Source organism: Gobio gobio (genome assembly GCF_949357685.1).
Source record: "Gobio gobio genome assembly, chromosome: 15".
NCBI classification, from domain to species: Eukaryota; Metazoa; Chordata; class Actinopteri; order Cypriniformes; family Gobionidae; genus Gobio; species Gobio gobio.
The window spans coordinates 11,948,350-11,971,560 of NC_137108.1; the positions used below are offsets into that span (position 1 = coordinate 11,948,350).

At 38.2% G+C, this 23,211-nt stretch overlaps 1 protein-coding gene and 1 long non-coding RNA gene across 2 annotated transcripts in view; both read right to left on the reverse strand.

The window, feature by feature from the left end:
* The window catches only part of LOC307138419, a 161,193-nt gene extending 152,453 nt beyond the window's left edge, over positions 1 to 8,740 (reverse strand). Inside the window, exons 1-2 of the long non-coding RNA XR_013818019.1 lie at positions 8,612 to 8,740; positions 6,923 to 7,102 (exon numbers count right to left, since the gene is read on the reverse strand). This is a non-coding gene — a long non-coding RNA (uncharacterized lncRNA). The remainder of the gene's footprint in view (positions 1 to 6,922; positions 7,103 to 8,611) is intronic.
* A 5,824-nt stretch (positions 8,741 to 14,564) lies between these two features.
* On the reverse strand, positions 14,565 to 17,962 carry sox4b (SRY-box transcription factor 4b). Its single transcript, XM_079837940.1, has one exon. The coding sequence runs from the start codon at positions 17,492 to 17,494 to the stop codon at positions 16,358 to 16,360; it is 1,137 nt and encodes a 378-aa protein (XP_079694066.1). The 5' UTR covers positions 17,495 to 17,962; the 3' UTR covers positions 14,565 to 16,357.
* Between the last annotated feature and the right edge of the window lie 5,249 nt (positions 17,963 to 23,211).

The window sequence follows — 23,211 nt, forward strand, 5'->3', positions numbered from 1 at the left end:
TAGGCCTATATGCACACCTTTTGGATTTTTGATATTTAATAAAATAAACTGTCAAATCATATGAAAATATGGATATGCATTATTTCACTAGGATACTGTTTGGGCTCGTACACAAAATATGCTAGATTTAAATGTGATAATATTAGAGATTATACTTACACCAAATTATTATTATTTATGCATTATGCGTTGCTATTGACGACGGCCATTATAAGGAAGGAGATCCCACAGAATAGAATCTAGCTTAAAAAAGTGCATAGAGCTGCTTGTTTTATTTGTTGTTTGTTGATTTTCAAATATAAAACATGTTGAAATGATTAAAGTGTGTGCATCTGTTCTTTTTGAACACTTTCATCTCATTTGAAGAAAACCGTGATAATTTGGGTCACTATAATCTTGATGTGAAATTTCCATACCGTTTCATCCCTACTCAGCAGTCAATCATAACTTCACATAACGTTTTTATAGCATCAAATAACTAACTAAAACCAAACTTATTTAAAGAACAAACACTTGAACTAACATCAGCTTGATAAAAACTGCCTAAAATGACAGAAATCATCTTTGGAAAATATTTATTTAAAGTGTAATTTGATTGTTTAGTTCGTCTACGTCCCATTTAGGGCTGTCACTAACGACTATTTTTATATTGATTAATCTTTCGACTAATTTATCGATTAATCGATTAATCTATTGACTAATTTATCACACTAATTTCAAAAATTTTACTTAAAAACATTTAATTTAACTTGCAACGTTGGCATTCAGTAGTGTACTTTAAAAAAGTTTTAATGTAAACAAGCCCTTGACAAAATGTAAAACTAAAAGAGTAAAAAGGTAAAAAGGTAAAAAAATTGTAAACCAACATAACAAAAAAAAGAGAATATCAGCAAATACTTTTTATATAGAATAGTGTTGTCACGATACCAAAATTTAAGACTTCGATACAATACCAGACTAAAATACCTCAATACAGATACTGAATCGATACCATGGCAAAAAACTGTAAAAGTAATTGAATAATATGACAGAACTTATTATTCATTGTTTTACCATTGTTTTAGGGTTAAAAAACCCTATAAACCCTATAAACTCTTGGCCGGCATGTTCCTGCCCTGCCCTGCTTCACACAGAATATTAGGTCCGGCCCTTTAAGAGCTGCACGGACCAAATTCATTGTAACACCCGATTTCTTATTCAACACTGTATACGTTCACTAAAGACATATCCGACTGCGTTTACCCGAATACTCGCCAGGACGTGCATTTTTACATAATTATTTACTATTCAAAGCCAATAATCCGCGAAACTGGCGTCGCGATCTGTCTGAGTAAAAGGCGGCTGCGCGCGCTTCAGGTCAGTGTCTGACATTTTTCTATAGCGTTTTTTTTCCTGAGCTGCACATTATTGACGGTTCTGCTTCCATTGTTTAGTGAACGGTGGAAGCAGAGCTCTCACACACGTCCTCACTCCTGTTGTCACACATCGACGCAGATTAAGAAATCCTGCTCTTATTAGAGTGCTGTCATTTTTAAAGTACCAGTACTAATACAATTTCATATCGTACCCAACTTACCCAGTCGACTAAAAATATTGACGTTGACTAATTAACAGCATTGACGCAGTCGATTGTATCGACCTATCGCGACAGGCCTAGTCCCATTACATTCATGGAGAGGGCAGGGTTTATGAGCTATACTGCATGCAGCCACCTAGGACCAATCGAAAAGTGTTGGCTTCACTTTTCAGAACTCGTGTGGCTCGCTTGGTTCCTTCACTAGTGTTGCATCCCAGGATGCAACTCATGATGTTGGCTGATGAATTTTCAGAGTGAGCAGAGCTGGAATCACATGTCTTTTGTGTTATTTCAGAGTTTTTATCACATTACTGTTATTCTAAAATGTGGAAAATAGTCAGTATTTGTCCAACCGTCTGACTGGTTAATGATATATACAAATCGGACTAAATTCATATTTACTGGCTGTGTAGATTGCCAGCTAACAGTAACCCAGCTAACAAAATGTGTTCTAAGAAAGTTTTGTTAATGTTCCAAAAATGAACATTCACAACATATTTTATTGTTTTTGTTTTTTTAAACATATTTTATCATTTTGCAAGTATTCTGGGATAGTCATTTTGAATGTTCTCTGGACCATCTGTAGTAACGTTTTTAAAAAAACAGACTAACATGACATTCAATTAAAATGTTTCAGAGAAACGTTCCATGAATGATGTATAAATAAACTTTTTATTCTAGTTTTGGATAATGTTATTAAACAAAAAATATATTTGAACGTTAAGTTGCTGTTAGAACAATTGTTCATAACTTGCCAAGAACCTTACCAGAACGTTCCTTGTTAGCTGGGTCAAGTCAAGTCATCTTTATTTATATAGCGCTTTTTACTAGGGGTGCACCGAGATTTCGGCCGCCGAAAATGTTCGGCCGAAAATGGCATTATCGGTTTCGGGCCGAAATAAAAAAAAAACAGCCGAAAATGTAAACCGAAAATGAATGTCACCCGCCCCACCCTCCCATCCCTGCATAAGCGCTTAAAGCCTTGTTTATACTTTCGCCTGGCTCCGCAGCGTGAGCCTCCGCTGACTGCGCGCGCTCCTCCCCAAACGGATGAGGAGTTTATACTCGACGCGCTCGCCGCTGTGCTATAGTTTCACTCACGGTCGAGCTGTTATGACGCGACGCGTCTGCCTATCAAAGATTAAGCATGTCAGCGGTATGAGAACAAATAGAGAGGTCTCCAGCTGAACTACCCAGAAGCGACAATCCCCTTGACTACTGGCGCGCGAACGAAGGCCGCTTTCCATTGCTTGCGTTGATTGCACACAGGTTATTTATCTGCCCCAAGCACCAGCACAAACAGTGCACAGACAGAGTAATCCGTGCAGCATCTCATGTTCTTAATGAGAACTATTCTGTGATTTTCTGTGCAGTTATTCAAATAATTGTGGATCTCTTTTTGCAAAAAATTAAAAAAACTATTTTATTTGATGGAACATAAAACTTGAAGAATAATATTATTTGGTATTATTATTTATATTTATTGTAAAAAAATATTTTAGGTTTTGTTATGTAACTTAATAAAAGTTTGATTATTTTATAATCAATTTCAGATCCATTAAATTCAAGCTATATATATATATATATATATATATATATATATATATATATATATATATATATATATATATATATACGTTTTTAAAAGAAGCCATTTTCGGCTTCAGTTTCGGTTTTCGGCCAAGTGCATCCTAAATTTACGGTATCGGTTTCGGCCCAGAATTTTCATTACGGTGCATCACTACTTTTAACAATACAGATTATTTCAAAGCAGCTTTACAGTGATAAAAGGAAAATTATGCAATAAATTTTGTTTCGGATAAAAATAGTGTCATAGTCCAGCTTCAGTGATGGTTCATTTCTGTGGTAAAAAAAAAAAAGAAAATCTATACAGCCACTCTGGACAAAACAGTGATGGCATCGTCCAGCTCATACAATTGTGTCAATGCAGGCAGATCAATAATATTGTAATATTATAATATTGTAACAATAATATTGTTGAATATTTACTGTCCCCAACTAAGCAAGCCAGTCCCCTACTAAGCAAGCTGAGTTTTAATGCTGTAGACATGAGTCATTTAAAATCCCCTGGCTGTGTGTTAACATGCTGATATACCGGAAATACCCACATTTGGTATTGTGTTTGGACATCAATGTAGCCAATGAATTTAATGAATTTAATACACAAACAAATGCCTCACAATATGATAAACAAAAATATTTGTAGTTCATTAGACTCTCACTCATTTCAGCTTTTATTTATTCATATATTCATGTATTCATGTAATAAAAATGCTTGTACATTGTAATTAAAGCACATGTGTGACTGTTAGATTTGCATTTTTTATATATACACCACTGTCTAATAGCTCTAGGTGAAGTTTAAATTACAGGTCTTCTGTCGGCTCAGTTTGATTTCGAAGGAACTGTTGGAACTAATGGATGCACTATGATGCATATTATGTTTTGAGTTCATGAAGATGTGAGAGAGGAGCACAGTTCACTGTCTGTTTGCCATCTCATGTCTCCTCAGATCAGCTGTTATAACACAGAAAGTCTCCACAGCAAACAACCATGACCAGCACAGTTTAGCAGAGAACTTGAACTTCCCAAAGCAGTGCTGTTAGTCTAACAGCTGACTAAGAGACGCTTCCTGACTCACATACCACAGCGACAGAGTCATTCCTGGGGATTTGACGACCAAAGGCAACTGGATAGTAACATGGGTGGATGGATTTGCCTTTGTAAAAAGAAATGGCATGAGGGGTAGCAAATGATGACAGAATGATCATTTTGGGGGTGAACTAAGATTATCAGCACCTGCTTTAGCTTTATGAATGCATTTGCTGATCTCTGTTTCACTTGGGTTGGTCACTTTGAGGTCAGTAGGAGATCCTACATTGCTTTATTCTGATAGAAAGTCAGTATGACTCATTTGAGGTGTGTCAGACTGTATCCTGCAGATTCCCAATTCATTACACGTGCAAACAAGGAGTGACCAGCCAATGAACCACTGGCAGAACAGACAATCGCTTCCCTAGCACACTGCCTCTTGGCCTGTCTCTGCCCTCTCTGCCAAAGACGGATGAAGGATTGCGAACGCAGCTACATGCTGATGCCAACCACACAGAGGCATGACGATAAAGGACAAATCACAATTTGCGGACTGACTAATTCCCTTTTTAGACTTTTTTGTGTCTAAGTGCAAAAATAGCAGTGCAATACCATCTGTGCTTTAATCATGAGAGCAGTGTGGCTTAAGGCTTTATGCTAATTTGCATTACACCACTGAAATAGAAGCAATGCAATATTTCACAATGCTTTGATCTGAAACCAGTGAATCTCAACCCTGTTCCTGGAGCCCTAATCAAACACACCCGATTGTGGTCATTAGTAGAGTGTCCAACAAAATACCGGTAGACACAGCTTGAGAAACACTGGAGTCCTGAATCTCCACCAATGCTGCAGGAGAAGCTCCAGGTTCATCAGATTAACTATCAACATGATCCAACCACAAACAAACACAACACTTACTGTCTTCATACATATTTAAGCACAGCATATGTGTCCAGACACTTTTGACCACCCTATAGAACACATCTGACCTAGAATTTATAGATGGTGAAAATAATTTCATGAATAGCATATTTTTCGCTGTTTTCGTTTTCTACAACGGACTCAGCATAACGGCCCTGTTTAACCCAAGATTGCCCGGTGTCAGCAAAGTTGTATGAATCACACTGTTACACAGATGAGTAGAAATTTTACTTGACTGCCAATGAAAAATGTAAGGTATTTCCAGGACTGCAAGACGTATGACTGATAAAATAATCAGAAAAAACACAATTTAATGTGAGTATTTAACTAGTGTGAAGGCAAAGAGAAATAATGCATTCTGGATACATCTTAGTGTTCAGACAGAACATGTTCACTTATCTCTGGATGACAGGCACTGAGAACTAAAACTAAGCCTGCTACTCCATTCATTTCACAGGCTGTGAGGACCTAGAAGGTACGCTGTCAGGACGATTGGTAATGCTAGTCTAAATGTGGAGCTTTTCCAAAGCACATTGATATGCAGAAGAGACTGTGAACTGAGAACGAGAGGTAAAAAAAAAAAACAGATATTTTTGTGCCTAGACTGCAGACTGTACGAGCCGCAGGAGTGACATCAGGCTCTCTCTGTTCATTGCTGCTTATTGAATAATGTGGATGAAAAGCACCAGGTTAGAGAATAGTCACTATCACACCAGCACCATCTGCTATTTTCTACAGAAGAGTGAAAATGTCGCTGGTGGCCGTCTTTACAATGCAAAATTTCCTTTAAATAGCCTACATGTTATATGGGAAGAGTGAATAAAACTCGATTGATTTTGTCTTTATAACATGATCATAAAATTCCTAAAACAACAACACAAGCCCATGCCCTTTTTCTAAATGTAATTTAATCTCCAAAGCAACTATTAACTGTCTCATCTTAACCTGCACCATTATGCAGCATACATAACACTCTGTTTTAATACGAAGCTCGTGTCACACCAGAATACTTTTGTCTGCTTTTCTCTGCATTACTTCATTTCAGAGCTGCGACCTCCAACATGGACAAAACGTGCGGTGGGCGGGGCCGCTTCTCTCGCCTCGCGTTTAATTGGCTCGTATGATTCCCGCTCGCGTTTGATTGGCTACTAATGACATCATACTGGAGAGTAATGACATCATAGTGGAGAGACGCCGTAGGGCGAGATGCTTGACTGGTCTCGACGCAGTCTGAGCTCACTCAATCCTCGACTCATGGTAAAGAGTCAGGGGAAGATGATGGGATTACTCATTTGATGAAAGAAATGGCTGCAATGCGGCTCTAAATGTTTCCCGTGGATGCTGCGGGCTCGCGCCATGAAATCCAGCGAGTCCCAAAGACGCTGTCCAGCTCCACACGTGCTGAAAAAATACTGCTGCGCTAGACAGACATGACGCTCTCTTCTAAAGTTTCTAATATGCATATGCGTGATTGACAGACATAGCCCTGAATTACCTCATCACTGCAAACTTTTGTTGAGCAAAAGTTTAATTCAGCCGGCCATGCCGAGGGCTGATGTGTACAGGAACCTGTCTGTCGACAGTAACAAAATGTGCTGAGACGTCATAATAACTTTCGTTAATGATATTAGCGTTATTATATTGTGTAACGCTCATTTGTGTACATTCAAATGCATAGCCTATTATATTTAGGCTACCATTCTATATTAATACTTGAAGCATCTAGGAATTATATTATATATATATATATATATATTATTTTTTTATTTTTTTTAAGGGTTAACAAAGTTTGAAAAGTAGGGTACTTACCTTTAGTTCGTAGGCTAAATTCATTGTGTCAAGATGTGGAAAGTAATTGTTCTCGTGAATAGTCCAGTAATCCCGGAGGAAAGTAATATCCCACAGCAAATAAATAAATAAATCCATAAAAAGGCGTCCGTTGATAGAGGTTATCCAGTACTCATAATTCCGATGCTTCTGCATAGTAGCCTATAAGATTAAAAAATATATATATTTCAAGTTCAACGAAGAAATGAATGCAACTGTGTCCTCGGCTCTTTTTTTTCCCAGGCACAGGTAAATACCATTAAAATGTTCACTATTAAAAAGAGTTTAACAGATCTGAATGCATGTAGGCCACTTGCAGTTTGGCGCATATAACAACACAATAGGTCGTGCTGGGAAACTCAGATTAAACTATTTAAGGTAAATTAAATTGCATTTAATGTTTTACTCTCCTAGAACGTGTTTGGATTGACATGTAATATTAGTATGTTTGTTGTACATCTGTTGTGCATTTTAAATTAATCTCATGTGCACAGCTGCCTAATGCAATGGGCTGTAATAGCAAAAGTGCATTTTGGAAAGATCTGATAACTTTTTTTTTTAAGGGAACTTTTGGTCTCCAGAGTTATGGGCAAATTAAACGTAGGCCTACAAGCAAATGTCCATATCGATAAAACTTTAAATAAAAAGTCAAATAAACACTTCTGAAATACTCCCATGACCTGATCTTCATGGAAAGTTGTTTTTGAATAGGCCTACTTACTTAAAAAAAAAATATATATATATTCTGGTGTAAAGGTTATATTAAAAAAAAAAAAAAATAGGCTATTCTAATCAGGACTGATTGATAAAGTTGTTGAAATAATTGTGTTTCTATGTAGGCTATTCTTTTTTTTTTTGGTCACTGGTTTTTTTGGTTAACATTAGTTGCAATATCAGACACTTAAGCAACGAAGGTTAAAGCCATATTTTGCGTTAAGGTTCCTCATATTCTCTGTATAGCTGCAGAACAAAGAAACTCCATCGTGCCTTTCTAAGTTCTGTAACAAAGGACTGAGACCGACTGCTCATTGTACCTGTTGCTCGTTCACACATTCTGAGCATTTCGTGCTTATTATGCATCAACATAACGCTCAAAAATGATCACAAATGGCACCAATAGCATTGCATTAATGACGAATGATTTAAATTATAAGAGACATTAAAAACACAAGTAGGCTATGCAGAATTTATCAGCATTGGCGATTCTACTTCGCGATTAACCTCTACATTCTGAAAGATCAAAGAGATCAATGCATAGTGCTCTACTTGTAACAAAACTTGTCTTTCATTTAATATTAATTCTGAAATACGTTGCATGCGTAATTTTCCGTCAACTTGCTTCGCCAATCAACTTTTGACAGCTTTGTCTTCCTGCGTCATCCTTAGTCCCACACGAGCCAAAAGTGGAAAATAACTCTCAACCATTTTCCTCCGAAATGCATCCTCTCGTTTTGCCATCCAATTTCTTCATATTTAATCTTCATATATAGTTTGAGCATCTAGAGTCGCCCTTCAAAGCGCCCCGCTGAACAAAGGAACGCTCCTCTTGCTTTGTGTTCCAACTTTGCGAGCTGACGCACCAACTCTTAAAGAACTTTTCAAGATAAATTTCATAAACGACATTTATTTAAGCGCGACACAAACCCCAATAGGCGCATGCGAATAACTCACCTGAGCATTTTGCGAGGTCTTGGCGTGAAGTCGCGAGCACGAAAAAAAACTTTTCGAATGCATATTTGGGTTGTGTTGATGGGTCCCTTTGTCTACACGTGTGAAGGGGTTCTTGGCCGCGCCTTGTTCATTTCAGATCGAGTCCCGCCCTCTACATACAACTAAATAACAACAAAGAGAGCAACTTACTAGAATAGCTACTCGTGGGTGCCGGATGCGTAAATAAGTGATTATTTTGCTCTCCACGGTACAGACTGCAACGGAGCACGTGTTTCTACTATTCAATCATGTTCTTCACTTTGAGTGTATGGGCTTTTAATAGTTTTAAGTAGGCTACAAATATAGGCTAGCCTATATCTGTTTTTTTTTTTTTTTCAAAATCTTTAGGCTATTTTATTAAATAAATATTTGCTGTAAACTGCACTACTAAACACACTTGGAATTAATATATATTTCCTGTCATAATTTCCAAGTCAAAACAAAAGGTTTGGTGTTATTTTCCTAAATGGCTAGCTATAAAAACGTATTCGATAAAAAGTTAGAGCATTGGCCTGGTAACCATAGTAACATCACGGACATACATCAACAGTTTTGTCATCATGTATCAATTTTTAGATAAAACTTTAATATTTATTTTTTGACTGAGATATTTTATCATCATCATATCAGATTATTATAGGCTACAATTCGACCTTCTGATTGTTGTAAATAATTTGATCACTGGTCAGAATAAGTCTGCGAGTATAAATTATGACTGCATATGCACCATATTACATTTTAATTTGTCAATGTTAACCCATTGGGTCCCACTTTATATTAAGTGGCTTTAACTACTATGTAGGCCACTAACATTTAAATGATTAATTTGACATAATGCACTTATTATATATATATATATATATATATATATATATATATATACATATATACATATATACATATATATATATATACATATATACATATATACATATATATATATATATATACATATATACATATATACATATATATATATATATATATATATATATATATATATATATATATATATATATATATATACATATACATATATACATATATATATATATATATATATATATATATATATATATATATATATATATATATATATATATATATATATAACATACAACCAAACCCACCCCTAACCTTACCTGTATCCCACCTCAGTAGCAGAAAAAAGTTTTGCAATACAATATGAACACAATAAGTACAATGTACATATTTTTGATGTAAGTGCATAGTAGTTAAAACCCCTTAATATAAAGTGGAACCATGCATTTAAATATTTAGCTATTCTGCTGTATACACTCACCTAAAGGATTTTTAGGAACAATTATCTAATCAACCAATCACATGGCAGTTGCTTCAATGCATTTAGGGGTGTGGTCCTGGTCAAGACAATCTCCTGAACTCCAAACTGAATGTCAGAATGGGAAAGAAAGGTGATTTAAGCTATTTTGAGCGTGGCATGGTTGTTGGTGCCAGACGGGCCAGTCTGAGTATTTCACAATCTGCTTAGTTACTGGGATTTTCACACACAACCATTTCTAGGGTCTACAAAGAATGGTGTGAAAAGGGAAAAACGTCCAGTCCTGTGGGCGAAAACGCCTTGTTGATGCTAGAGGTCAGAGGAGAATGGGCCGACTGATTCAAGCTGATAGAAGAGCAACTTTGAAATAACCACTCGTTACAACCGAGGTGTGCAGCAAAGCACTTGTGAAGCCACAACACGCACAACCTTGAGGTGGATGGGCTACAACAGCAGAAGACCCCACCGGGTACCACTCATCTCCACTACAAATAGGAAAAAGAGGCTACAATTTGCACGAGCTCACCAAAATTGGACAGTTGAAGACTGGAAAAATGTTGCCTGGTCTGAATGGTCTCGATTTCTGTTGAGACATTCAGATGGTAGAGTCAGAATTTGGAGAATTCATGCCTTGTTACCACTGTGCAGGCTGGTGGTGGTGGAGGTGTAATGGTGTGGGGGATGTTTTCTTGGCACACTTTAGGCCCCTTAGTGCCAATTGGGCATCGTTTAAATGCCACGGCCTACCTGAGCATTGTTTCTGACCATGTCCATCCCTTTATGACCACCATGAACCCATCCTCTGATGGCTACTTCCAGCAGGATAATGCACAATGTCACAAAGCTCGAATCATTTCACATTAATTTCTTGAACATGACAATGAGTTCACTGTACTAAAAGGGCCTCCACAGTCACCAGATCTCAACCCGATAGAGCATCTTTGGGATGTGGTGGATCTGGAGCTTCGTGCCCTGGATGTGCATTCCACAAATCTCCATCAACTACAAGATGCTATCCTATCAATATGGGCCAACATTTCTAAAGAATGCTTTCAGCACCTTGTTGAATCAATGCCACGTAGAATTAAGGCAGTTTTGAAGGCGAAAGGGGGTCAAACACAGTATTAGTATGGTGTTCCTAATAATCCTTTAGGTGAGTGTATATATTGGCTTATAGGGAAAGGACACACAGTGTAACAAAGCGTTACACAATCAAGTAACAGACTATTAGAGGTCTACTGACCTTGGATATATCAATGCTGTATCATGCTGAGATATATAGCAAACAGACATTTGGATACATCAGTATACAGAAGCCCAAAAAATATCTATTTGAACATGTGATAAACCTGTAGGACATCAATGCTTGAGTCATGTATGCATTCCTAAATGCATTTCATAAAATAAAATAAAAAGATTACATTTAAAATGTAAAACTATGAAGGCATGCAGTCGTTGGGCAAATTTTGAGTAAATAAACCACTACAAACACATTAACTTAGTAAGGCATTTTTTTGCAAAGTACTTTAATACACAGTTACCATGAAAATTCAGTCAGCTCAACTTTGAAAAAGATAGTAACCCTAGCTGATATATTTATAATAACATGGAGATTTGAAAACAACAATCATTAAGCAAAATAGAAAAGTGTGAACACCTTTGTAGTTAAAAACCTTCTCATATTTCATTCAGCTCAGAACAGTGGTTTGTTTGGGTTCAGATGACATAAGATTTGAGTAAGATATTATCAATTCTTGGATATTACGATATTAAGTGGCATTAAGATAAACTCTTGTTTATGCAAATGCAGCAAGTTTACTCAAGCATTTTGAGTAATGAGTCTTACAGCAAAAAAGGTCCCCTAAACTTACATTTTTAGATTTTGTATACTGTTATATACTTAGAAATGGTCCACCATTTGGTTGCAGATGCCCCTCATTTTTGTATTTTGTTACTGAATGCCATGAAAAGTATTCATTGTACATGTAAAACAGTAACAATTCTAGAATTGTAAATAATGGTGATGTTAATATTTAATATTGAAGGAAATAAGTAAAAAGATGATAAGATCTGACAGCCACAAATGTGCGTTCTCATAACTCATCATCGGTGTACAGTAAATAGAGATTTCAGATCCACAACATTAAATGCAATGACAAGAGAGCTAATAGTAAGTATCAAAAATGTTGTGTAACAGTGACAGCAAAATACATTCTTTTTTCTTATAGGAAACAGCTTCATTTTCAAGCTTACAGTGTTACCAAATTGACCATTGAATATATAATTATTGGCTGTACTGAGTGATAAATATAGCATTTGAAATTCACAACTCACTGTGATTTTTAATAATAAAAGATAAAATGGCAACATTTTAAGAAAATAGAAATATCTCAAAAAATGAGTCACCGTCTTAGGTCCACATGCATCTTTATTATTTACCATATTTTTCATAATAATTTACCATTAATACCATAAAGAAAGAAAGAAAGAAAGAAAGAAAGAAAGAAAGAAAGAAAGAAAGAAAGAAAGAAAGAAAGAAAGAAAGAAAGAAAGAAAGAAAGAAAGAAAGAAAGAAAGAAAGAAAGAAAGAAAGAAAGAAAGAAAGAAAGAAAGAAAGAAAGAATAAAAAAGTTTTATCATTAGAATTGTTGAAAATGTTATCAGTTACAATGATGATATTGTGTAAATGATGTAATTTTGTATGTTTAACCTGTGTTTTTGCACTTTTTTAACTGATACTGTAGATTGTTTACAAAAACAATGTTTATGCATTTATTTTATATTAACACTTGACAATTTATATGTGCCACACAAGACACTCTGACTGAAAAATTAGAAAACACCCTTTCAAATTCTCCTCAGTGCTTTGGTTGTCCTTACGAAATCTGAATATGCTGTCTTTAGACCCCAGATGTTTTAGTTAATAAATCTCATTAAAGGTGGGATCAGCACACACACCAAACCAGCATCACACTATAGTACATTAACAAACTGTGTTTGAGTTCAAAGGAACTTACTAAACCTTCATTTAAAATGCTAAGATCCATCGTATTTCAAAAGGACGGGAATTATAGAGGGAGGATGTTTTATATTTAAATATTTGATTGCCACAGAGTCCAGTGTTTTATAGAGCGCATTTTTGGATCAGTATTCATACCATTTGGATTTACCCCCTTATTGTTTACGTCACGTGAATGAACACATTCAGTACAGAAAGAAAACGTGTATAAAAACAAAATCATGTTCACAAAAGTGTCTCAAAAAGATCTGATGGTTAACAAAGATGCATAAATTTTAAATTCAATATGATATAACTAGCCATTGTTGACATTAAATTCATAGGCTAGTTGGTGACAAAATGTACTCTTCATGATTAATGATCACTTAAAATTTCTTATCCTACATGTTACTGAAACACAACAATCAAGATGTACAAAGTTCCTCTTGCATCAATAACATTACAGTAATTTTGAACTTCTATTCACAGAAGCAACAGCAACTGATCAGTAAAATAAATAAAATCTTTTCTCACTTTAGTACAGCAAATTATATGTTTAGGCCTATATTTGGCAACAAATCATGAAAGATACAATAAACGTGTGAGACTGACTCTTCTGTCATTTTGTAAGGCAATGAAAACGGAAAAACTGGTGCCTTTCTTCTTCTAGCGGCTGTCAGGAAGTATCTTATGAAAGATAAACCATTTTCTTTTTATGGAGGATACAGTAATATAATGTGCTGCCTACAAGACAATGACTGTGCCCACGCCAAAACTGAACTGAGGGTACTTATATTGTAATATCTAAGCTTTCTTTCGCAGCTGTCCTCAGAGGCAGGCAGGCAGGTTTCTCGCCACTTCTTGTCTGACACCCCTCCCTCTGGAGAACAGATCTGGCCAAAGCCCCCTGCTGAGTTGTTCTTTGGGCGCTGTGGTAACACCCACACTACCGGCAAGAGGAATGTGCGCAGATTGTCTAATACAGAATATTGTATTGGGCATACAGTAATACCACAGCTGTTTTCATGCATGTTATTTCCAATGCCATGTGTTTTGTTTATATGCATTCTTACATGTAGTCCCATATTACATTGTGCACATATTTTCTGGCAATATCTCACAGAGTACAGGAGAAATATAAGGGCAGTATAAATGATTCCAGTAGTGTTTGGTGGTGGAGGGCCCGATAGCAGCCCATCCCCCTCTCTAGGAGCCCAGACTGTCTGGAGGAGGGGGATGGGAGATGCAGTCTGCTAGACAGCCAGTCACTGAGTGCATGAAGCCACATGGATCACCTTTCAGTGTAAATTCATAATCAAGGAGCATCTGTATTTGAGTAGCCTGACACATGCACATTAAATTACTGTCACTGAGGCATAGCCTAAGTCTTGTGCACTGACCTGCAGACATTTGTAAACTTGCACATATAATAGTCACTTACAGTAAGCAACATGAAGCTTGCGCAGCTGCTGTTATGTGAGCGTTAAAAAATCGTTGAGGCAAGTAATATGTGCTTTGCAAGTCCAAACAGACAAGGCAGACGGTTCACCGGGATCAAAGGTGACACGCCCACTTATGCAAATGAGGAAGTGAGTCAACGAAGCCGTGTTTAGGGTTCAGTTCCAGCTGAGTTTATTTCCTTTATGAAAAAGTTCTGTACAGGAGTTTATGAACAGTCTGTCAGGCAGTGACTTGACACAATAAGCTGGCATGAGATTTATGGCATGATTAGACAAAACAAGATTTCTACACAGCATATTGCACAGAATGGATAAAAATGAAGTTATTATATTTCAAATGTATATTATAAAAATCCTTAACAACCATCTTGAAATGAAGTAGGCTAAGCAAGGATGTATAAAGATAGCCATTCTAGTGCCTGTCGAGATAAAGCGCAAAAACATACATAAACACACAATCTTTTGCCTATATACAGATGTACAAATATGAGTTTTTTCCCCCATTTTTCTTGCTTTTTTAACACAACAGCTATAAACCTGAATCGGAAATACAAATCTATTCACCATGCCTTAAGATACTAAAACAATTAGCTATACTTATCCGACAAGTAGAAAAGATTAAATATTCAAATACAATGAGGAACGCAGTACATAATCGTCGCGAATCTCAAATGGACCATTTTGAATGTCTAACGATTTTCCATCCAGTGGTTTCTCAATATATAAAACGCCAAGAAAATCGCTCGTTTTAAAGCTACAATCTTTTTAATTCGGCACGCTCAGAGAAAAATGTAAAAAAAACGAAGCACATGTTGGCTTGCACTGGGTTTTGGAGTGTGTGTCTTTAAGACGCCTGCAGATTGAGAATGTAAACATGAAACAGGAGGTCGATTCAGAGACCACCACCGACCAAGCTGCTTCTTCAAATTACGAAATCCAAAACAGCGGTTTACACCTATTGACACCCCCATTTATATATATTTGTACAAAAATACACTGAGAAAATAATCAAACGTTTCCTCTCTTTAAGTGTCAAAAGTCTACATTTAAATATAAAAAACAAAGGTTAAAACTCTAGCCCTTCTTCGGAGAAGGAGACAGACAGATGCGAGAGTACTTACAAGAACATAAAAATATGACGAACTGTTTGGCCAGTAGCCTATATAAATACATCCATATAAAAATGGCATCTGAAGAACACAAAAGGAAACAGCCATGACAAAACTTAGTTTCGGAAACTTAAAGAGTTTTGGTCCTGAATTGTAGAGAGTAGTATAAAGTTCAGCACAGATTGAGTTTGTGTTTGAATCCTGAAGTTAAGAATGAAAACAGCTGGTGATTTTTTTTTCCTCAAACATAGCGCCATCTATCCATTTAAATAATCCTAACGTTAGTTTAACTGTTCGACAGTCTTACAGAATTCTCAATACAAGAGAGGACAGATAGCATGCGTGCTTCCCACCCCCCTTTTTCTTTGTGTAAAAAAACCTGTTTTGTTTGTCTTTTGTCAACCCACCTTGCCAATAAATCCGTCATGCTGAAAACAGCATATATTTCAGTACCTCTGTTAAGAAATCAAGTCCACAAGGCGAATCATTAAAGTTCTTAAACGTCTCTTTTGATGTACAAATGATTAAAACAGACGACAGAAGCCCGCCTTCATGTACGTGCAAATCAATCAGTTTCCAGTTCAGAACGTGTTTTCTCAAGCACTCCTCGTGAATTTCCTCCTGTCGTCTCGTGCCGAACACGGGGAAATAACTTCGGCCCCCACACGACAAAATGTTTAGCGGCACTTTTCCATCCTGCCAGCGTTTCACGAAAGCACCATAGCTTTGCCGTTGTCTCACGCGCGGGACCCCCTCACATGGTGGCTTATTTTACAAACACACTTGTCTGCTATCCCTTTTGTTCAGTGTTCTTCCTCGGACGTATTTCCACAGCTTTCTCTAGTTCAATACGTGAGCCGTGAACACCAAGTTAGAAATTGTCGACTCCAACCAGTCCCCTGAAATCATTTCGCTCACCTCAGGGGTGCAGTAGTCGGGGAATTCGAAATGAGAAGCCCCGGATTCAAAATGCATGTCAAAGTCTCTGTCCAGCACCGAGGAGCCGATGCTTCCCAGGGACATGCTGTCAAAACCTGGGCTCGTATTAATGTCCGGCATGTCGTCGTCGAGTTCCTCGTCGGAAGAAGAGGAGAACTGGGATGAGGAGGACGAGTGTGAAGCGGACGGAGTCGGTGAAGACGCCCGCATGCTGGTGTACCTGTGGCGGTCCGAGGACGAGCTGCTAGGGGAATCGGCGCCCTCCTTGCCGCTCTGCGCGCCGTCCTCGTACAGGCTCAGCGGGTCACTGGACTCGGCGGAGCTGCTCAGGGTCGGACTGGCGGGCACAGCTACTGAAGACGGGCTTATACCGCTGCTGCCTCCGAAAATGTAAACCCGCTTTGCCTTCTTGTCGGGAATTTGCTTGGAAGCCGACGCCGACTTGGATTTGTAAAGTGAGTGGTGATCCGCGGGTCCCTGCTCGGGAAACGCCGCCTTCGCGCTCCCCAGTACTATTTTCTGCGGCTTGCTGGTTGATCTGGGGCTCCCACTCTTTTTTGAGGACGGTTTAGAGCCGGCGCTCGTGCTGCTGCTCGCACAGATCTTTTCTCCCTTCTCGCTCGGTTTGGAGCCGCCAGACTTCACCTTTTTTCTCGGCCGGTACTTGTAGTCTGGGTAGTCTGCCATGTGCTTGAGCCTGAGCCGCTCCGCCTCTCGGATGAAGGGAATCTTGTCGCTGTCTTTCAGGAGCTTCCAGCGCTTGCCAAGTCTCTTGGAGATCTCCGCGTTGTGCATGTCCGGCGACTGCTCCATTATCTTGCGCCTCTCGATTTGCGACCACACCATGAACGCGTTCATTGGTCTCTTGATGTGACCACTGGGGGTTTTGCACCAGCCGGGGTCAAGCTTGTCACCCCCGGATGCCGTGGAACCAGGGGTCGGAGAGGAAGCCATGTCCAGATCCAGCGCGCCGGAATCGGATGAGTCCCCAGCAAACAGCGCATCGGGATTCTCCGTGCTGCTTGTTTTCTGGACCATTGCTACAGTCTGAGGGAGAGCGCGTGCACTCTCAAGTCCAACGTGTCGCTAAAGAAAACTCAGTCTGATAATAGTCCTGAGGAGAGCCGAGGCGGCTGGTGCACCACACGCTTTCTGTCGTGCTTAGTGCAGTGGCTTTGTGTGTCTAAAGTTTTGTTTCGGGGCTTTATCATATAGTTGAATGAGCTGATACAGTTTCCGATTTCCACAGTGTCCGTGCATCCATTAATAATGTTGTAAAACTCGGTGCGCAGTTGAAAGTTTGTATATGAGCTCAGCTATGCGAAAGCTCAGTGTTAGTGTATGCGCTGCGATGCAGCAAAGCTCTGTTCGAGTTTCTGAAGATATCTGACTCCTTCTGCATATCCTTCCCCCGATAAACCATGCGGGAAAACCAGGATGTAATGCTAGCACAAGGGTCCGTCTCTTAAACGCAGTCTGTAAGTTTCAACAGACTTCTATTCTGCCTCATACAGTTTTATCCGTTTCCAGTGGTATAATAGCGACAGCGGTCGGCCAATCACAGGCTGTTTCTAGCCTTCCATGCGCCAAAACACGCCCACTCTCTTTTCATTGGCTAAAAAAAGGAATCTAATAATAATCAGCGCGTGCAATGAGGAGCTTTGGGTCTGACCTCATTCCAGTATGCTATACACGGCAAACTTAGTTTTAAAGGTACACGATTATGTTATTATTTATTTATTTCGGGGTTTTTTTGTAGACAAGGGAGGTGTGATCTTTGAATGCATATAAATATAAACACATACTGCTTTGAGTCAGAAAACAAAGCTGGATGTTTTATATCAGGTTGTGTTCAATATCAAAACAACATTAAATAGCCATTACATATTGAACTGCCATATCTATAAATAAAGTAAAGCTTAAATCGACTTTCTGTGTATTCATCGATATCTGCTACCAGGTCAGCTCATTTCTGAAGCTCGTGGTGGCTGTGTTGGGCTGTACACTAGCAGGAACACGGCTTCCAGTGCAACTGAGTTCTGTCTCGCGTCTGTGCGCATTCCCTCAGAGCCCGACGGCATCGCCCACGACGTCACACGGCACCTCCGATAAATATCTATATTATTTCATGAAACTTTTATCGATTTTCTTACCGTTTTTTCCAGCAGAAAGCTAACGAGCTAGCCATCACGGGGGTGTCTTTGGTGTCTTTGTAGCCTTTACAGAAGGTTTTCTATCCAGCCTGGAACATGTGCATCTTTTTGGAGTTGTTCAGCAATAAATCAAAACGCTTACATCCAAGATTTATCCACTTGATGTCCATAATTTATAAATTTTCCGTCATTTTTGCCGCTAGCGCGATGCTAGCTACCATTTTGGATGAGGGTTTGACCAATGACAGGCTGATCCGTCATCCACGTTGGTGTGCGTCATTACGCATGAACCACAGCTCTTTTATTGTGAAGAGAGAGAGACGCGCTGCAGTTTTTAGTAGTTTTGTGGAGAAAGTTTGAGGAAAAAGTTTGAGGAGAAAGTTTGAGGAGAAGTTCCTGATAGGAACTGTTTTGAGGCTTGGCACCAGTAAATATCCAAAATCCAAAGAGGCCAAAAGCGCCTGGACTTTTTTTGGAAAAATGTAAATAGTTTTGGTTCTGTATAAGTTATCATGTTTATTCCTGAGTTCCAGGACTCCAAAGACTTGAACAAACTGTTTTCCAGAGGAAATATGCTTAGCTTTTATTTATTTGTGTGTGTTTTCAATAAATATTTGAGTGATTCAATTTCCGTTTTATGTTTTCATTTGTCTTTATGGTCCCATAACTTATTTTACATTCAGGTGACATCAATGCAACACAAATATACTGACAGAGCAACTTGTCTTGAAAAAAAAGAGGTGTGTCAATTGTCTGTGCACAACAGGGTTGATGTTTTACAAGCTTTTTTAGTAAATAACACCAGGCGGAAAATTTATTGTAAAAATACCCTTAGGTCTTAAAGGGTTAATGTTCTGGCAGAATCGGAAGAGGGTGGAGCCGCTGAAAAGCCGGGCGGTCCTTTGTCACAGAACGCACGCCTTAAACCCCCTAAACAAATCAGACAACAGCAGCAGTGTTCATTTTCAATGTAGGTTGAGCAACACTCTCAACGTTTCGTCTAGAGTTCATGAGAACGGAACTCGCTAAATGCACTGGAACAAGTTTACACCTTATGCCACCTCTTCCCCTTCCTGCCCATGCACAAGTGCTCCTATCACGGAGACAGTGAGACTGATTAGGATTAAAGGTCTACAGGCTTAAACACGTTCGATTTGAACAGTTGTTATTTACCCCCGAATCTAATAAATCTATCAATCCAGATCTACAGTTGAAGAAACACTGGATTGAAGTGACGCTAGATGGCAGCGTGGAGCCAAGGGACGCACTTCGTTTGCTTTTAATGCAACATAATGTATATTTGTCAAAGCATTACATAACGACCATTTAAGAGATATTTCACAATGGTTTGTTTTACATCCTTATTGTTTACACAAAACATAGGCTCAAGCATGATATCTTCAAAAAAGCATAAATCAGCCAAGTAATGGCTTTGAGCCCTTCAGGTGGTTTGTGTTCATGGGTCAAGAGTAGAATATTAATTGTTCAAATCCCCTCAGGAGCAATCTAAACAATACACATATCAGAAAACAGTAACACACAAATCCAATAAACCTTTCTCTCATACATGACATAAAATTACATAATGCTTATTGTTTATTTTTTAGAAATAAAATGTTGATAAAAAGTTGAATCTCTAAAATGACTCTAATAATGCGGGTTTTTTTCTCTGTGTAAAATTAAGCTTTTCAAAACTCTGTATTTAATTAAAGTAGAATATAAAGCACATATGCTATGTAAAAAATGCATAATGGATATCTGTAAATAACCATGATAAAACATGTTATCTTTACACGCGGGGAGGGTGAGTGTATAAATTGCATAGGCCTACTTTATGTTGTTGGCGCGTGACGCAGCTGAACAGCTCACGACTGTAAACGCGCAAAGCGCAAACAGCAGGTGCAGGGCGTCTATAACACCCAACAAAATTATTTATTAAAACGATTTATTGGCAGTATTTTGTTTGGACTCTGGCATATAATCAGCCACTTATATGCTGTATGGTCTGTGATTGGGCTGAGAACTATTGAGACTCAAGAATGTAATTTTGTTTGTATATCGCACCAAATGCACTTAGCCATCCATTTCATTAGGTGTTTTTTGAAAATGTAAAAATGCAGAAAGTTTTGTTTGATGGGGGTTAATGTAAGGGGATGGAATATACAGTTTGTACAGTATAAAAATCATTCTGTGTGAAGTCCCCATAAAACGTGAAAACACAACATTGCTTGGTCTTGTTGAAGTGAGAGGCCTGTTTGATAGAGTTGAAACCCTTGTCAGGCTGCTTTTAGTCATCTCAGTCTCATCAGCTGAGGCTGAAAGAAGTTTCAGTGCTCTTAGGAGACTGAAAACATGGCTCAGAACAACAATGGCACAAGTGAGACGTAACAGTATTGCTGTGTGCCATGTCCACCTGGACAAACTGGACAATATTGATGTGACACAAGTATGCCAACAGTTCATTTCTGTTAATGACAGACACAGACGTGTTTGGCTTCTTTAAATAGCAAGGAACAAGACAACATTGACTATTGCATTGTACTATGAACGGAGTATAGATACCTTTCTTTTAAACTGCCTCCTTGTCTTTATTAGTTACCTGTAACATTACATAATGCATTAATTAACATATTGTTAAGGTCAATATAGACTAAAAACCTTAATACATTATCCTATTCATTTCCTGAATCATCAGCTTCCAGGGCTGTACCCACCAATTTCAAAATCAAACCTACACCCTTGCAAAATACAATGCATGTTATATCATTTAGTTCATTGGATGTAGCCTATTGCCAAAATGATCCCATGTTCTTTTCAAGTTTATATTTTTCTGTGCAGTAACTATATTCAGGTAAAAACCATTACCAGTGTTTTAGTCCTAAGGCATGACAAATAAATGCATAAATAAAATGACAAATATCCCTTGTAGTTTCTACAACAGGGCTTCTCAACTCTGGTCCTCAAGGTCACCTTTCCTGCAGAGTGCTCCAACCCTATCAAACACATCCCAGCTCTTCAGGATTAGAAAGTTAAAGGCAGATGAGCCTGAGGTTCGAGTTAGACTCTCCAGGAAAATGGGTCTCGAGGGACAGAGTTGAGAATAATTCAAGGTCCTAAAAGCTGCATGAGTAATTGTACAATAATTCGAAAAATGCTGTTTTAGATTAGGTATAGCATGTCAGAATACTGGCAATAATGTTACTTCTTGACATGTAATGTCAAATACCCAATTAAGTTAGTTCCCATTTTACAGTTCTGCAATGCACAGCCAAAACTTGATTAATGATTACTGATGAATAGTTTATCCCCTCTGAGATGACACTATGTTGAGTACATGTGTGCACACTAAGATCCATGTTTTCTGTGAACTGATGGACACCTTGTGTATATAGGGCACACATGTATATAAATCTGTGTCATTCACTGACAAGACACCACACATCTGCTGTGCTATAATGAAGATATTGATCATCATATCATGCAATGTATATTTGAACAGCTGCTTTAGACACATCTTATCTTATCAATTGAGCAGCTGTCTGGTAATGCTGAGTTAATCATTTCTAGACACAGCTCCCAGCATGCCTATTGACTAGACTTTTGTTTTCAAACTTTGATTTTAGAAAGTTCAGCAAGGGTAGCCAGGGTTGGATGGAAGGATGAAAGACAGAGATAGAATTTAAAAAAAAATGTTTATGGGCCTATGCAGAATGCTGTCTCTCCTTTAAATATTTATAATACCATTTTTACCAAGTAACTATAAAAGCTTCATGTCTGGTTTTACAGAGTACCAAACTAAAATGCATGTTTGAGTTGTTTTAACTAAAAAGCTATACTTGCACTGAAATATGTCAGTGCTGTTGTTTTGTCTCAAGATGTACACCATACATTTTTCTAAGGTATGTTTTTAAAAATGTATTACATGTCATAATTGAACTAAGGCCTAATCCTTTCTTAATCTTAGCCCTGTCTGTGAAACCAGGCCTTAAAGTTGTAATAGAAATAGAAAAATCCCTATTACCTGTTGATGAGAGACACAGAGTCTGGTATTTTAGTCCTGCATCTAAAATCCTCTGGGACGTGTGAATCGCAAACACACACACACACACACACACACACACACACACACACACACACACACACACACACACACACACACACACACACACACACACACACACACACACACACACACACACACACACACACACACACACACACACACACACACACACACACACACACACACACACACACACAGTCCTAAACCCGTCGGAGGAATGTTTGGCTGCAGAACAGTCAGAATAGCGGATTCCCCTGTGGTTCACGTTCATACACACCACAACTCACTGTTGCTTGAGGAGCTTTAAAAGACTGTGACAAAAGTAGGTGGCAGGCATCCAGACATGCAGTGGAAGCTCTTGTTTTAAGCTCACAAATACAAGGTGCATACATAGTGAGAGCAAGTTCTATAATTTTGTGGTCACTACCACAGTAAAATGTGTGAGGAGGATGCAGTCCTAGTCAATGTAAAACCATTTGATGAGATGACAAATGTCAAAGGCACTTGATTTCACTGTAGGCCCACATATTAAAATAAAA

Bases quoted from the DNA above. Each gene is read 5' to 3' on its own strand.
- sox4b (XM_079837940.1), bottom strand. From the start codon at position 17,494: ATGGTCCAGAAAACAAGCAGCACGGAGAATCCCGATGCGCTGTTTGCT.